This window comes from Ceratotherium simum, chromosome 7, assembly GCF_057802395.1.
Source record: "Ceratotherium simum simum isolate JZ-2026a chromosome 7, ASM5780239v1, whole genome shotgun sequence".
Taxonomy (NCBI): domain Eukaryota; kingdom Metazoa; phylum Chordata; class Mammalia; order Perissodactyla; family Rhinocerotidae; genus Ceratotherium; species Ceratotherium simum.
The window spans coordinates 59,248,268-59,266,022 of record NC_141906.1 but is presented as its reverse complement, the minus strand read 5'-3'; the positions used below and the strand labels follow the sequence as shown (position 1 = coordinate 59,266,022).

Below are 17,755 nucleotides of genomic sequence, written 5' to 3'. Positions count from 1 at the left end.
CCTCTAATTACTGCATGGAAATACTTTCACCATATGACTTATAAAACTACAAACTTTTCAATGAATTTTTATCACCATAGCATGAATAATGCATTCAGTCCTCAAATGTCACAGTGAACATCAAATGGTTTTACATAATGCATTCTTGCTGGAGTTGCAAGATGCCAGCAATCCAGGGAAGCAGCAGAGAAGACAAAAGTTTGGAAAGGAAATTCGATACAGATTTGTCATTTACCCAAGAGGGATAAAATAAGTAGCAAAAGAATAAGTGGAGAAGAAAGACTGAGAAATGAAAGTGTTTTTGTTGTTAACCATAAATAGGAAAAAAAGCAAAACTACTATAGTTGCTATTGGCGACAGGTGGGGGTGAAAAACATAAGGTAGCCAAAAAACATGGTCTGGGTGGGGGAGAAGGGGAAGGGAAATTAGGAACCTCCTGAGTATAGGAATTGAATTTGAAACTGCAGTGGAACAGTATCACATTTTGGAACCACAGTAAAAATATAACAATTTTCAAGGACTGTGGGGAACACTTTCAATCTTTTCTGATTGAGGAATCTTGAAGTAGAAGTATAATAAGTATTAGAATTCTATCTTTGAATGCTTTATTAGTTGATGAGAGTGCTCATCTTTCTAGCATCCTTTTCTCTTAGGTTTTGAGATAGACCACATTATAATCCAGCCAGATGAAGTGTTCAACCCCCTCATGGAACATGCTGTTAATTGTCTACCCAACAGCTGTTATCCCATTTTTCTTGCTAATAGAACCCTAATTTTATTTTTCTCCAGATAGAGTGTAGGCTATCAAGGTCTCTTGATCTCAGGGAGGATGGGCCTCATTCCAGCCCTATGGAATTAATCATGACTGGCCTAAAGCAGTTATAGTAATTCATTCCCTTTAGCTAGTGATTGGTCTGGGGTAAGCATGTGTAATAGTTTTTGATTGGTACTGTAACAAATTAGCACAAATTTATTATTTTACAGTTCTGTAGGCCAGAAGTTTGGGTTTGCTCCTGGTTTCTCTGCTCTGAGTTTCATAAGGACAGAATCAAGGTGTTGGCTGGCTGGGCCCTTATCAAGATGCTCTGGGAAAGATCTGCTTCCCAGCTTATTCAGCTTGTTGGCAGAATCCAGGTCCTTGTGGTTGTAGGACTGAGGTCCCTATCTCCTTGCTGGCTATCAGCTGGGGGCTGCCCCTAGCTCATAGACACCTCTTTCCAGTTCTTGCACATGGACCCTTACATCTCAGAGCCAGCAACAGTGTTTTGAATCCTTCACACTTAGAATCTTTCTGACTTCTGCTTGATCTCTCTTGCTCCAGCCAGAGTAAATGTTCTGCTCTTAAGGAATCATGTGGTTATATTGGACCCCCTGAATAATCTATTTTAAGGTCTGCAAACTTAATTATATTTGCATATTTACAGGTTCCAAGGATTAGAGTGTGGATATCTTTGGGGGCCCATTATTCTGCCTATCATAGTATGCAACCCACGTGGTCAAAAAACAAGAGGGAGTCCATTGGGAGCTTCATTTCCTGGATGAAAAGACAGAGACTCTGCTCCTTTTTTCCAGCTAGAGATGCTAGTATGAGAACAAGATGTCTGGAGCGGCAGCAGCCACTTTGTAACCAAGATACATCAAGAATGAGGATAAAAAGTCAACCTACCAACGATGATGGAGCAGGAGAGTAGAAAGCACCTGGGTTCTTGATGACATTTTATTTTTTAATTGAGGTCATGTTGGTTTATAACATTGTATAATTTCAGGTATACATTATTATATATCAGTTTCTGTATAGACTGCATCATGCTCACCACCAATAGTCTAGTTTTTTCTTTTGTTTTTTTGTTTGTTTTTGCTAAGATTCACCCTGAGCTAATATCCATGCCAATCTTCCTCTATTCTTTAGTTATGTGGGCTGCCAGCACAGCATGGCCGCTAACAGAGTGGTGTAGGTTGGCACCTGGGAACCAAACCCAGGCCACTGAAGCGGAGCATGCTGAACTTTACTAGGCCACCGGGGCTGGCCCTAGTCTAGTCTTTTCTTGATGACATTTTTGAACAGCAGAACTAATGCCAATGATTGCTTTTGTCTGGATAGCTTGTCATTTGAGGAAAAATAACTATTGGTTTAAGCAGTCAGTTTTCTGTCACTGGCAACTAAAAGCAATTCTAAATAATATGTTGTTCCTAGCCCTAATTTCTGGAATTCTACTGTGAGACACACCTCCACTTTTCCATGCTTTTTTAAAATGTAGTGTTGGCTAGTCTGATTAAATTCATTTATACTGTAATTCCTAATAAATGTCTTTAGTGGTGGCACCAATCTTAGCCTCACCTTAAGACTGTGCTCACGATTACAGAGTCCAGGTAGAGGGTCCAGGGGTCAGCAAACTATAGTCCGTGAGCCAAATTCTGCTGGCATAAGCCAGGAGAGCTAAGAAAGGTTTTTACATTTTTAAAGGATTGTTAAAAAGACAAAACCAAAAAAAAAAAAAAAAAATGTGACCAGAGACCATGTGTGGCCACAAAGCTGAAAATATTTATTATTTGGTTCTCTATGGAAAAATCCCGCCAACCCCTGCACTACTCGCACAGAGGACATATCTCTCGTGAAGATGAGGTGAGGGTTTTACTAAGGAAAGAGTCATTAGGTCAGCATTTAATATCTTTGAAAAATTATTATAGATCACCATGTAAAGCTTTTGGCACAAGTGAAGGTGAATCCTGTCTTTATGTTTCTTTTCAGTCCAACATTTATTGAATTCCTCTTATTACAAGACTATGGAAGACACTGGAGTTACATAATGAACAAAACAGGGTCTTAATGTAGCTGAGAATTGCTTCAAGGAGTCATCTTCTCTGGGAGAAATGATCTATGCAATATTCCAGGCAAAAGATAAAGGCCTACATAAAAAGGACTGCATGCAAAATTTTATATGTATCTACCTTTTTCTAAGGATATGGAGGCAAGGATGGACAGCAGGTGGTTGGAGATTTGGGCCTGTAACTCAGGAGCACAAGAGTAGAAAAGGAATGAACCACCATTGAATAGCTACTTTATGTATGGTAGTTAATTATGACATCAATCAAAGGTAAATGCTGTTTTGCAGTTTCTACTTCAGGTCATACTCTAATGCCCCTATTATTTTTCACTAAACCAAACTGCCTCCTAAAGGGAAATGATAAGAAATTTTCACATATTGAAGTATATGGGGTAGCTATTCTGGTTTAAACCTGAATTTGGCCTGAACTGTATGTGAACGGAAGAAGCCAGATTTATGGCCTGTCAAACATACGTTGTGTATCTACTTTAACCATTAAAGTAATGGATGCATTAAACATTATCCCAAAGTACGGAACGCACTCTTTGAAGATAGGGATGCATACTTCCTTTCTTAGGACACCAGTATCAGTACTCCTTTTTTTTTTTAAAGATTTTATTTATTTATTTTTTTCCCCTTAAAGCCCCAGTAGATAGTTGTACATCATAGCTGCACATCCTTCTAGTTGCTGTATGTGGGACGCGGCCTCAGCATGGCCGGAGAAGTGGTGCGTTGGTGCGCGCCCGGGATCCGAACCTGGGCCGCCAGCAGCGGAGCGCAAGCACTTAACCGGTAAGCCATGGGGCCGGCCCAGTACTCCTTTGATAATAAGTTTTTTTCCCCAGACATCAGGGTCATGTGGATCTGCTAATTTATAACTAAATATCTCTCTCAAACTTTGAGGTCTATGTATCCTAGATGTGTTTGATGTATGTTCTTTGTTCTAAAAAGGTATAACTGTACTGAAAACCATGCTTCTTTGGAATGCTTTCTTCCTTTGTAGAGACTGCCCTCCCGGGCTAGTGCTCAGCTTGGCTCAAGTAAAACTCACCTTATCTGTCCTATCTATAGATTGGTTATTGGTTATTTGCATCAACAGAAGTCAGGGCTGAAGAAAAAAATTAGGGGATGATTCAAAAAACTCTTTAAAATTCTGGGGAGGCACACAGGGAAAGACTGAGAATAAGAGAAAAGAGTCAAACACAAAACGCAAAGGGTTGCCTGCATTTAATTGTGGAAAGAGGGAGGAAGCTAGTGAAAAACTCTGAAAACCAGTGATCAAAATGTGAAAAAGAGAACTAGGAGAGAGTACTTCCATGCAGGCTAAGAAATTCAAAAGTTTTAAAAGCTTTAGTATCTTTATGCAGGGTGGATACAGAGATGAAATCATTGAATTTGGCCAATAGGAGATACGGGGATATTTTATGCTCCTGTCCAATTTGGTAGCCACAAGCCACATGCAGCTATTTACATTTAAACTAATTAAAACTAAATAAAATTCAAAATTCAGTTCCTTAGTTGTACTAACCACATTTGAAATACTCAAAAGTCACATGTGGCTAGTGGCTACCACATTGGACAACTCATCAACCATTTCCATCACCACAGAAAGTCCTATTGGAATGTGTTTTTGAAAGCATCCAGTAGTGCAGAAGCAAGACTGCAATGGGGAGATTGAACATGTTTTCCCTATACCCTCTTGAGTAGTTTGCAACGTCTGGTTGATCTGACCTCTCTAGCTTGCACGTGCCTCTTCACTTTTGCTATTCCGTTTTAGCCTCACCCTTTCTTTCCTGGACTATCACAATGGCTGCCTATCTGCCTCCTGACTTCTGTCCTTTCCCCCTTCTAACCCATTCTCCGTACAAATCATTCCTCCACTCAACAACACTCTCTTGTCAGGGCCACTTGTCCTGGCCAGCCCCCCTTAACTTGTACTGGTAGTCCACTGTGGTGGGGTGCGGATGGGGGCACCCTATCAGCACTATAGAGAAGTGATTTCCTCCCTACTCCCAAGTTTCCTTCCCTGTTCTCCCACAGCTCATAATCCAGTGCAGGCAGAATGATTATAATACATACATAACACAACATTAAAGCAGGAACAATGGCTCATCATCACCCTCTCCTGTGTCTTTTATTTCTGATCTGTTACCAAATCTTTTCCTTTCTGCCTTCACTGCTGTGCCCCAGTTAACAGTTACTTTTCACTTTACCACTGCAATAGCCTGTGAAATAGTCTTCTAACTTTTAGTCTCTCCTCCCACCTTCTACTAGAAGTTCCGGTCATATCGCTCCGTTTCTTCCAGGGACCCCCTTAGGCCTGCAGAACAGAACGGCCTAAAGTCGTCTTTTCTGGCGCAGCTCACCTTTCCTGCCCTACCTCCCTCAACATTCTTCCACACATCTTCCTCTCACTCTGTGGTACTCACCATTCCCCTGGCATGTTCATGCACATTCACCTCCCTCGTTCTCGCCCATACGATGTCGTCTTTCAGACCCCAGGCTCCTCTCCCATTCCTCTAAGATTCAGGAGGAAAAACGAACAAACCCCCCCCTCGCGGGGTTGGGGGACATTATTGAGGAACCGAGGGACACAAACCTGTTTAACCGTGTCCATTTGGGGACCTAATAATAAGCTGCACTCCCTACCCTTACTATTCTCCCAAATATCACAATCTAATTGTCACCGTAGCGCACAGCGCTTGACGGCCCAAAGCTTCCCGGCAGCGAAAGAGTCGAGACGAGGCTCCGGGGTGGGGGCGAAGGGGATTGTGGGAGCTCCGTTCGTCGCCCTGCAGACTCATGGGAAATGTAGTGCGGCTTTCTCCAACATGGCTGCGCCCAGGTGAGGTGGTGTGCCGGTAGCCGTAGCTGCTTTCTGAGATAGCTTGGAGAGGCTGGTTAAGGAGAGAGTGCCCGCGTGGTGAGAACCCAGCCTGAGTCGAGGCGGGGGGTTGTGGCATTTCTTACTGGCGGGAATGATGGCTACAAATCGCCGCTCTCTCTTGTCGGCTTCTTCCGGTTTCGTCTATCTGCCTCACTGACGTGTGGCTGAGAACCTAGGGAGGGGAGGGATGGCCGGGGCGGTGGTCTGGTGCAGTCCGAGGGCAGTAGGGTGTCTGGCGTTTGGTGATCCTGTCCGTGCGTGTTTGAGGTGCACGTGTTTGTGTTTGGTGCGGATGCTCACGTGGTGTCTGTGTTAGTGTTCTGTTTCCTTTGGGGTTTTGGACTGGCGGTTGCAACTTGGGGAGTGTTAGTCTGGCGCTTCTGGGGCTTTTCTGACCCGTGTCAATCCAGTGAGGAAAAGGCATTGCTGGTGGTCTTGTAGCTCACACAGCTGAATCTTCCTGTGCTCTTATTTGAGTAAACCCGGAGACCGTTGGGCCTCTGGTAGTGTCAGCTTCTGGTTTTGACTGATTTCATTTAACAAATACTTACTGAGTGCCTGCTGTGTGCCAGGCACTCAAGTCTATGCTTTCAAGTAGGTGACAGCCTTCTGGGTGAGCCCATCACACAAACAGGTGATTATAATACAATGTGAAAACTGCAGAGATAGAGATACACACCAAGTATTAGTGAAAACACTGAAGAGGTCCACCAAACTCAGAATTCTGAAGAAGAGGTTTAGGAGGTAATCTGATAAGGTTAGTAAGTTTAGGTTTACTCAGTAAACGTTTATTGAATGGCTACTAGCTGCTAGATCTGTTCTAGGTGCTGAGTGCTACAGGATGGACAATACAGACAAAATTTCTGCTTTCATAGAGCTTACTTTCTAGTAAGTTAGACAAGGAAGACAGTGAATAAAATTAATGAAGGCCTAAAAACAAATAGCGAGTAGGTGTTCTTCAAGGAATGAGAATGGGGTGATATGACAAGTGATGGGGTTAATTTTTTCTAATCATTTAAAATTTTTATTTTCTTTCTTAATGAAATTTGAATACCTACTAAATTAAAAAATTAGGAAAGAGGAAAGCTCCCTCACATTCCTGTACCAATCTACCCATTTCCCCTTTTTGGAGGCAACCCATATCACTAATTTCTTGTGTGTCCTAGAGATTTATATGTATACCCTGTATACCTGTGCTGTACTTGTTAATCAGGCCTCGTTTGAGAGGAATTTAAGTTCTTTCTAATCTTTGCTATTAAAGTATAATTTACATACAAGCACAGGAACATTTGTCTATACTGCTTGGTTCATTATAGGCACTCTGTTGTTCAAGGAGGGCATGGACACACGTGCTACTATTACCACTTAGGGCAATATCCAATAAGATATATTGGGGTTAAATTTACTAGTAGAGCATGTGTGATCTCTAAACTCTTGTTATCCTACAGAGAGTGTGCTTAAGCTGAATGTGATTAGACTGGACTCAGCATGGCTAGTATTCTAGTAGTAACCCCACTTCCGTGACATTCCATAACACTCCCATAGCATGGTGAGGGGCATCCAAGCCTTTGTGCAGTGGTGGAAATTCTTTGGCCAGGGAAGTGGCTGTGTTAGAAAGGGGCATCTCTAGACCTCAGCAGCTAGTCTCAGTCTATTCCTTGTTGAGGTGATCAGACCTGCTGGGCCAGTGCATTGCCAAGTCATTGGAATGGGGAACAAATGAGCCTCTGGAGCTATCTGGATTTGTCTTTCTTCACCTGTAATGATATTGCATGACTGAGGAAAGGAGACGGGAAAGGGATGAGAGAAATGTGATTATGAGGCTCCATCTGCTGGTGCTGAACACTTAGTGTCATACTTTTAAAAAAATGTAGTCAATATCTTTTCTTTCTCATTTCTTCCATTTGCAGTCTTTGCCCATGTGACATATTAAGAAAAAATTCTTAGTGCATTCATCCCTTGTTCTCTATTGCATACTGCAAAGATGCCATTCCAAAGATGATGATCTTGGAATGGAATGGCAATAAGATAGTTCCTTTGAGGGCCTTCAGTTTTTCTTTGTCTTCTTAAACCATTCTGATCTGGCTTTTCTGGAAATGAACAGTAATTTAGTAATTTGTTGTTAGTGCTGTGGAGTTGATTCTCACTCCTAGCGACCCTGTGTACAGCAGAGCAGAACCCTGCCTGGTCTTTTTTGTACCATCCTCTCATCTTCCGGCACTATTCATAGGGTTTTCATGGCCAGTTTTTTCAGAAGTGGGTGGCCAGATCTTTCTTCCTAGTCTGCCTCAGTCTGGAAGCTCCGCTGAAACCTGTCCACCGTGGTGACCCTGCTGGTATTTGATATACTGGTGACATAGATTTCAGCATCACAGCAACAGGCAGCTGCCACAGTATGACAACCAACAGATGGTGGTGTGGTTCTCTGACCAGGAAACGAACCTGGGCCTTGGCCGTGGGTGAGAGCACAGAATCTTAACCACTAGACCGCTAGGGCTGACGTAATTTAGTAATAGACATATTTAATACTTTTAACAAAGTTATGAGATAGTATCGAAGATTAACACAGCCAGACATTAGACTGGTGAAAACATTTTTTTAAGTAACTACTGACAGTAGGGGAAAGAGCTGAGCTCCATTCCAGTTTGTGTGGAAGTGATTTGGGTGTTTTAAAGGGAGCATGGAGAGGGGCATGGAGCAGGGGTTCAGTAGACTCAGAGAAGTGAAAAATTACAAAGGATTGGTCAGTGCAAATGCAGTTAGGCCAGCTGTGTTTGCTAGCTGGCAGTTATCAAACTTAGGATTCTCTCCTGCCACAGAGACTGGGAGACAGATGCCCTGTCCTTCCTGATGATTACATTTCAAAGGAATGGCTCTGTTATGAGAGGTTTGGGGATTTGATCGGAGACGTAAAAGAAACTTTCCACTCCAAACAAATGGACTGAAGGTATATTTTATTATATAGAGGATAGTAAAGGCGATAGTCCGCAAACAGATCCGAATAGGTCAAATAATAAGAGGGAAAAAACACCAGCTCGACTGGAAAGGGAAAACATCCACATCAGCTGAGATAGCAGCAGATCCGAATAGGTCATATAATAAGAGGGAAAAACATCAGATCGATCGGAAAGGGAAACACCAGATCGACTGAAGGGAAATGACACAAATCAACCGGAAAGAGAAACACCAGGTTGACCGAAAAGAGAACACATCAAATCAGTTACTTCACAGTAAATCAATTACTCACATCAAATCAGTTACTCACAATATCCACGCCCCACTGCCGGGAGAGCCCTGTCAATCGACGCGGCTGGGCAAGGATCACACGTCCTGGGCAAGGTGTCCCTTCCACAGGTGGAACTCTCACCGGGTCTCAGTCTCCAGCAGTTTATATAAGCAGTTACAGAGTTTACAGAGCAAGCATCTAGTGTTTCCATGCACAAAACAGTTATCAGTGGCGTACGTGCTCTGAGCCCCTTGGCTAACGTCCCAGCCCAGTAGTTGTGTACGTGCATTGTTTTCTTTGGTTATCGTCTTAGCCCGGCACAGATGGCCAGTCCATCCCGTGCTACGATGCTCCAAGAGCCTTGAACTGTTACAACTTGCAACTCCCTCCGTGGGAGAAAGGCCAGTTCCCGGGAAAAGGCCAGTTCCCACCACACAGAAAGCAGCTTTGTATTTCTTTGTGTGCTGGTGGCTATAGGTCAATAGAGCGGCCAAACATGGCTGTACTCATGTCAAGACAGGCTCTCAGATCTTTGAGAGAGACACTTCTGAGCTGCAAGAGATACATATTCACAATTGTAAGCCCCTTTTATTTAGCAAATGTTCTAAGAAAGGGAGGCCAGGGGCCTATTGTCAGGTGTTGCTAGAACAAATAGTAAGATTTCCTGGCAGCATTTTGAGTTTTCTCAGGCAGGTTTTTTCTTTTTTTGGCAGGAGAAGATTCTCCCGATGCTAACATCTGTGCCAATCTTCCTCCTTTTTTCTTCCCCCTCAAAGCCTCAGTAGATAGTTGTGTATAGCTGTAAGTTCTTCTGGTTCTTCTATGTGAGCCATCGCCGCAGCATGGCTCCTGACAGACGAGAGTGGTGTGGTTCCGCACCTGGGAACCAAACCTGGGCCACCGAAGCGGAGTGTGCCGAACTTTAACCACTAGGCCATCAGGGCTGGCTCTCAGGAAGGCATTTTAATGGTTAACTGGGGTCATCCTAGGGACATGCTTTATGCTGCTAGAAGCTGTGCTAGAGTTTGTTCAAGTTTTTTAGTGCAGGGATGGATGGAGTTATATGCCAAGAATAGGCACTATTCTCCCTATTTTACAGATGAAGAAACCTAAGCACAGAAATAAGTAATTAACTCACACAGGATCATACAGCTGATAAATAGTAGAGCTGAGATTTGAACCTAGAACCTGGACCCCTAAACACTATGTTATACTGTCTCATGGCACTGAAGGAGGCTCTGGGGAAACAAAGAAAAATATGATTTAATCTCTGTCCTCAAAGAGCTCTTCATCCAGTGGAAGGGGACAAACATTAGAATAAATAATTATAATTAGTGCAATATTAAAAATATCCATTCAGCTATCCCCTTCCTGTCTAATGATGACTCCTAAGGCTTTTCTCTAACTTTGTTCCCTCTCCTTTTAGCCACTTCATATTGTCATCTGCCAGCCAGACATTGCAATGATGTATCTCACCACTACCTCAAACGTATTATATCCTAAATCTGACTTATTACCTCCCTTGCTCAGCAGGTCTTCCTGACCTTTTCCTGACTTTCCAGTTTTGAAATGACGTCACTAGCCTCTCAGTCATTCAGGCTCTGTCCTGTAAGTTATCTGTGCTTCCTCTCTCCCTCGTGTCTGAGTAGTATTCGCACTGATTGTACCTGAACTTTTCTGTTGCCCTCCTACTCTCTCCATATTTCCTCGATTCCTACAGCCTCCACCCTCCGTCAGGCCAGCATTCTACTTGCTAAGCTGGATTACAGCAGGTCCTCTTGCCTCTCACTTCCCTGCTATGCTGTCCAGCCAGTCTGTGTTACCGGCCTTAGCTCCGGTGCCGTGCAACCTGTGTGTTAGTTACGCTAGATTACTGTTCTTTCTATAGACTCTGCATTTTTCTTCTATACATAAAGATTAGTAATTCGAGTTTTGACTATTTATGAGTTGTTTTGGCATTTGATTTTATTTAACTTCCTGTATTTATTTCGTTTGATGACTTTCAAGTGGGTGAAGAGTGGGATCGGTGGATCACCCAACATTCTCTGCTTTAAAAAATTATGCCTACCTCTCACTGTGTTTGCCAGACACATCCATTCCTGTTTTTAGCTTCTACTCTTTATTACCTTACTGGATACCCTTCCTTCCCTATGACCCTGTATTTTTCTTGTCTTTCAGTACTCAGCTCAAGTCCGCTTCTGTTTTGAAGTTCTCCCAAACTTTTCTAGTCAGCATCGATCTTTTTTGTTTGTCTCTAATTCATGTCACACCTAAAGACTCTACCATTAACACTTAATTATATAAAGATGTGTCATGTTCTTTCATTGTTTAGTGTTTGTCTGTTTTCCTCAACTAACTTAGAAACTTTTGTTGAAAGCATAACCTGTGTGTTGTAGTTGTATGCCGCAGAGCACTGAGACCATAAATAAGCACGTGTGTATTCACCCGTTATCATTCATTTATCCCTTCAACAAATTTTTATTGAGCACCTTCTGTATGCTGGCATTCCTGCTCTCTTGGAGTTTACATCCTGATGGGGGATTTAAGCTAACAAATGAATCATCACAAATTGTGTTAAATTCTGTGAACAAAATAAAATAGGCCACTGTAATAAAGCCTGGTGTGGGGTGCTGATTTGGATGGTATGAAGGCCTCTTGGAAAGCACTTAGTGACTACTTGCTGATTTATGAAATATGATTGACATCTTTCAATAAAATGAAAACAATTCCATGGGGTTCTTAATATCTGTTATTTTAAAAATTATAGATATAAAAATATATAACGTGTACAGCTGAAAAAATAAACACCTAAACCACTATCTAGCTGAAGAAATACTTTTGATGCTTTTATGTATTCCTTTCATATTACATCCTGCCCCATCCCCCTGAAATAACTTCTCTCCTGAGCTTTGTGTTTATCATTTCCTTGCTTTTCCTTCATATGTATTTCTAAACAATATATAGCTTTCTTTTGGGTTTCGGACTTCATGTGAATGGAATCATACTGTACATTCTTCTGTGAATTTTTTGTTTTTTTTTTTCTTTCCTAACATTGTGTTTGTGAAATTTGTCTGTGGCACATTTTACCTAGGACTTCGTAAGTAAAGGGCTGTATCATCTATGGGTAAAACAGCTCACTTAGCAGAGCTCAAGCGCTGGAACATTTTGTAGAACCCCCAGAGCTGCTATTAGGTGTTCTTGCTTCTTTGTTGCCTTCTTAAATAGTCCTTTATTGTCCAAGCATCTGTTTGTTGTCACTTCTCTCGGTTGGTGAAATGTAAAGTAAGCATTTTAAAAAATTGTCTCATAGAAATATTTATAAACTATAGAATGTATGTAGAATATATGAATAGCATCATTATAACTGTCCCTTCAGGGCTCTTAAGGTTGACATTTTGTACTGGTTTCTTTTTTTTTTGCAGCATTGCCATGGACAGCAACCATCAAAATAATTACAAACTCAATAAAACTGAGAAGAAGTTCTTAAGGAAACAGATTAAAGCCAGGCATACTTTGCTGAGACATGAAGGCATTGAGACAGTATCCTGTGCCACTCAGGTGACCTAAAAACTATTATTGTCATTTGAATGTAAATGTATTGCAGTGTTAATGTGTTAGAGTAATATTTGTTAATAATTGCTCAGAGAGGAAGGCTTTAATTGTTCAGTCATGTGTTATGTTTATATTAAGTATACATCTGATAGGACTTGATAACTTTCTATTTTGGGACATAGCCTAGTATAGTTTGAATTTCCATTGATTATGTTGGTTGAACTAGAGGAAGTTGTGGGTATGTATTAATAACAATAACACTGTACAACTGTTTACAGTTTACGAAGCATTCTTACATTCATTATTGTATTTAATTCTCTAAAAATCCTTATGAGATAGGTGAGAAAACTAGGGTTCTGAGAGGTTGTGATATGTCCATTGACGTAAGGTGGCTGAAAAGAGACTCAAAGCTAGATCTTTTGTATCCTAATGTCGTCTTCTTTCTTGTATTCCTAACTTCATCTATATGATAAAGTGTTTTGATTATATGCTATAAAACATTTTTTATTTATTAGACCTGATCTACAAAGCCTTTTCATTATCTGATGGCAATAATGAGGAACTATGAGACTTCCTGGGCTTTGAATTAGAAGAATTTAGTTTAACTCTCAGCTTTTCCACTTATTTGGGCATGAGCAGTACTCTATGACCTCAGCTTTCTTCATTTGTAAGGACATAATATTGCTTACCTTTTTATCTCATTAGATTGTTAGATTCTAAAGAGAACATGTATGTTACAGTACTTACTAGTCATTAAAATAACATATAAATATAAAGTGTTCTTATGATATTCTTTCTGGTTCTATGGGTGTAAGAGGAGGAAGGAAGCTTAGCCATCATCTAGCTGAAGGGCCAAAGACATACAGTTGAGAGGGTGGAGCTAGGATTAAAGTTGAGGTCTCTTGACTCTCAGACCAATACTATTCTCTTATATCATGCTGATGCTGTCTTCTGTGCTGCATCATAGTTTAGGAATGAGTAGTCTGTTGAGGTAGATTTAAATTTAGCAGGTAAAAGGTCCACACTTAGATTTTGTTAAATATTAATGACTTTAGAGAATGTAAACCAAATCCCTATGTAAAGGATAGGATAGATAATAGATTAGAATTAATATGTCTGCACATACTTTCTGCCAAAAGCCACTGAGGCTGTGAGGCTTTTAGAAGATTAAACTGACATACCCTGCTCTCATCTCTTCCCAAGCTTACCTTGCAGAGGTCATGAAGAGAAGTGGTAAGAAAAGAAATGGGTTAAGTTTCTTGGCTGCCTCTGGAGCTTGTTTCTGGTTGAGTCTGTCTTTTCTTTCAGATCTCTAGAAGCTTTGATCTCACCTTCGTGGCTTCCAAAGTGTCATCTTATTTGGGCTTGATTATTTTTTTATCCATAATATTTTTAAAGGAAAAGAGTAAAATTGTAGAAGACCCTCCAATTATATATTATCTATCCAGGGGAGAACAAATGCTCTTTTCGCAATGCATTATAAGTATAGATGTCTTTGTGCAAATTTATAGCCATTGTGAGATTTTTCTAGAGTGGTGATCTTCAAATTGTCAAGACTGAAGATAACTTAAAAAAAATTCTGAATTCTCTACTTTGTATTTTTGGGAAAATTGCTTGGCTGAACAATTATAAATAAAACAATTATTGCATTTAATTATATGGTATAACTCACGTGTAGTAGGAAGTAAGTTCTTTCCTTCCCTCCCTGACTGCCCTTGTTTTTGTATGATTTGCCTTTAGAATTGCCCACAAATCACTTGGACAGCATGTTTGAGGTCTGTCAGTGTTCCTCACGTCACACCTCACCATCTTCCTCTGTTCCTAGATGGGGCAGTGGACTCTTGACATTTGCAAAACCTTTGCAGTTCCTTAGATTTGGGAATATGGAAATGTTTTTGTAACTATGGGTGCATGTAACCAAATTATTTTGGTACTTTACAAACTTCACTGAAGGAGGTTCAGGGCATGCCATCTGAGACTAAATTTTACACCATATATATATATTTTTTTGGTGAGGAAGATTGACTCTGAGTTAACATCTGTTGCCAGTCTTTCTCTTTTTTTGCTTGAGGAAAATTGTCCCTGAGCTAACATCCTGTGCTCATCTTCCTCTTATTTTATACGTGGGATGCTGCCACAGCATGGCTTGATGAGCGGTGTGTAGGTCTGCGCCCGCGATCCGAACTTGCGAATCCTGGGCCGCTGCAGTGGACTGCCAGAACTTAACCACTATGCCATCGGGCAGGCCCCTACATCTTATTTTATAGTGTTGTATTAGTGTGTTTGTTTAGTATGTGTATGTGTATACTTACATACATATAAAGTATTGGCTATCCCATAATGGAACAGAGCTTTACTTTCCTTACTATCCAATTTTATAATAATTCTATTACATTCTTTTAAAACAAGGTTCTAGATATTCCTGTTTTGTGTATATGAAACTAATATATTATGTTTTAATTTCTAGCTTAGTATAAATCAGAGTTTGACAAACTGCTGTCCTCAGGTCAAATCTGGCTTGTGAGCTAAGAATGAGCTTTACATTTTTAAAACGTTGTTAAGGGGCTGGCCCCGTGGCTTAGCAGGTAAGTGCGCGTGCTCTGCTACTGGCGGCCCGGGTTCGGATCCCGAGCGCACACCGACGCACGGCTTCTCCAGCCATGCTGAGGCCGCGTCCCACATACAGCAACTAGAAGGATGTGCAACTATGACATACAACTATCTGCTGGGGCTTTGGGGAAAAAAAAAAAAGGCGGAGGATTGGCAATAGATGTTAGCTCAGAGCCTGTCTTCCTCAGCAAAAAGAGGAGGATTAGCGTGGATGTTAGCTCAGGGCTGATCTTCCTCACAAAAAATAAATAAATAAATAAAATAAAACAATAACATCTTCTTTAAAAAAAAAAAAGTTGTTAAAAAATAAAAAGAAGACTATGTGACAGACTTATATGACCTGCAAAACCTAAAATATTTACTGTCTGGCCCTTTTCAGAAAAAGTTTGCCAATACCAGGTATAAATGATGAAACTGATGAGAGTAGGCTATCAATGGTTTACTTTTCTTATGCTACGAAGCTTTTAGGAGTCATAGATCATGAATTAAAGATCTTAACACCATGTAGAATGTTTTATAAGTACAGTCATCCCTTGATAACTGCAGGGATTGGTTCCAGGACCCCCGCAGACACCGAAATCCTCGTTTGCTCAAGTCTCTTAGTTGGCCCTTTGAATCCTTGGGTCCTGCATCCAAGGATTCAACCAACCAGGGATTGTAAACATAGTACACATTCTGTTGGTTGAATCTGCAGATGGAGAACCCGGGGATATGGAGGGCCGACTGTACAAAAACTATAAGGGCACTAGGCCATAAGCATCAGAATAAAAATAGGAGACCTCCTCTGTACCCCCGCAAATCCCTTGAATAATGTTTAGGGCAGGTCTGCAAATGACGAGAAGTAAGCATGAAACTTACAAAGGAAAAATTTTTAATTGCAAAATGACCGAATTACTCAGACATAGAGGAAAATTTTCCTATTTTATGTTTAGTAGAACCTGTAATTGGTTTTTCTTTGAGCCAATACTTTGCTTTTAGTTTTTAGTAAACCTTATATAACGGTTCTGTCAAAAGTGTGGATTCTGGGAACTGACAGAAATAGCTTTGAAACCCAACTCCTACTAATCATTACCTTAACCCAATTTTTCTGATCTTCAGTTTCTTCCTCTGTGAAGTGGGGCTAATATTACCCACTTTGTAGGATTGTTGTGGAGATTATGTTAATGAGGATTAAGTAGGAAAAAGCATATGTCTGGCAAAAAGCAAGTATTATGTAACTCCTTGTTCCTTCTCCTCCTCTCTCCCTATGCTTTCTCTTTCATTATGTTAAATTTATATATATGAACAGTAAAAAAAATTATCTTTTAATTTGTATGTTTGGTCATTAAGAAATAAATATTTTACTGAAAAGTTCTATTTTAAAATTAATATTTACAACATAGGATTACTTTTTAATCTCCAAATATTTAGTAAATTGATTTATATAGTTTGTATGAAATTAGAAAACCAAATAACTACCATAAGGAAACGTTTTTTAATTACACTTTTGTGGAAATCATCTTATTTTGAAATCTTATTTAAAAATAAACAGGTTGCTATTGATTGCTCATGTTATTTTCTTTTTTGTTTTTTAAGATCCTGGTTGTTGCCAATGGTGGTTTGGGTAATGGTGTGAGTAGGAACCAGCTGCTTCCGGTTTTAGAAAAATGCGGACTGGTGGATGCTCTCTTAATGCCACCTAATAAGCCTTACTCATTTGTAAGATACAAAACTACAGAAGAATCCAAGAAAGCCTATGTTACCCTCAATGGAAAAGAAATAGTGGATGATTTAGGACAAAAGATCATTCTGTACTTGAATTTTGTGGAAAAAGGTATTATCCTACTAGTATCTTTTTAAAAATAGTTCTTGCTTTTGTGTGAGTTTTCTTTTCATGCGTAGGTTGGGAAGTTAAGTTGTTATGAAATAAAATAGGACATCAGTTAAGCAGCCCCTGTTTATTTAACAAACATTCTTTAAACACCTGGTTTGTGCAGGCATGGGACTGATAGTTGGAGGGAGGTGAGTTAGACATAGTCTGCCTTTAAGGAGCTGCTTCAAAAAAATACCAACCTATCAATGTATTTATTATGCATGTTACTTATTTTGGAACCCTGCTATGTAATTGTATCCTTCAAAATTTAATGTTGAAGCTTCAGATCACTAATTTATTTTACAGTGTCTACCCAGAAGCTTTCAATTAATCACTTAAGAATTAATTATGATCCAAGTGATTATGGGCAAGCTTCATATTTATGGAGGAACACGTTTAGCCACCAAAGATCCCTAAAGCTTTATAGTGGTGCTGTCTACTAAACTTTCTACGATGGTGGAAATGTTCATACGTTCATATCTGCACTGTCCAACTCGATTGTGTGATTGAGGAATTGATTTTTTTTTGTTGAGGGAGATTGGCCCTGAGCTAACATCTTTGCCAATCTTCCTCTTTTTGCTTGAGGAAGATTGTCTCTGAGCTAACATCTGTGCTGGTCTTCTTCTACTTTGTATGTAGGATACTGCCATAGCATGGCTTGATGAGCAGTGTGTAGGTCTGCACCTGGGATCCAAACCCATGAACCCCGGGCCGCCGAAGCAGAGTGGGTGAACTTAACCACTACGCCACTGGGTCCAGCCCCCTCATACTTGTTTTATATCTACTACCAGATAGCCACTTAA

The 17,755-nt window shown here is 40.4% G+C and overlaps 1 protein-coding gene across 3 annotated transcripts in view; it reads left to right on the top strand.

Moving 5' to 3' along the window:
• Nucleotides 1-5,685: 5,685 nt before the first annotated feature.
• The window catches only part of ALKBH8 (alkB homolog 8, tRNA methyltransferase), an 80,769-nt gene continuing 68,699 nt past the window's right edge, over nt 5,686-17,755 (top strand). Inside the window, exons 1-3 of one of the 3 annotated variants that reach the window (XM_087433650.1) lie at nt 5,686-5,748; nt 12,361-12,496; nt 16,676-16,913. In XM_087433650.1, the coding sequence (XP_087289776.1) occupies nt 12,368-12,496; nt 16,676-16,913 (367 nt within the window). In that variant the 5' untranslated portion in view covers nt 5,686-5,748; nt 12,361-12,367. The remainder of the gene's footprint in view (nt 5,749-12,360; nt 12,497-16,675; nt 16,914-17,755) is intronic. The other 2 variants (XM_087433651.1, XM_014785199.2) reach the window with 2 other exon arrangements.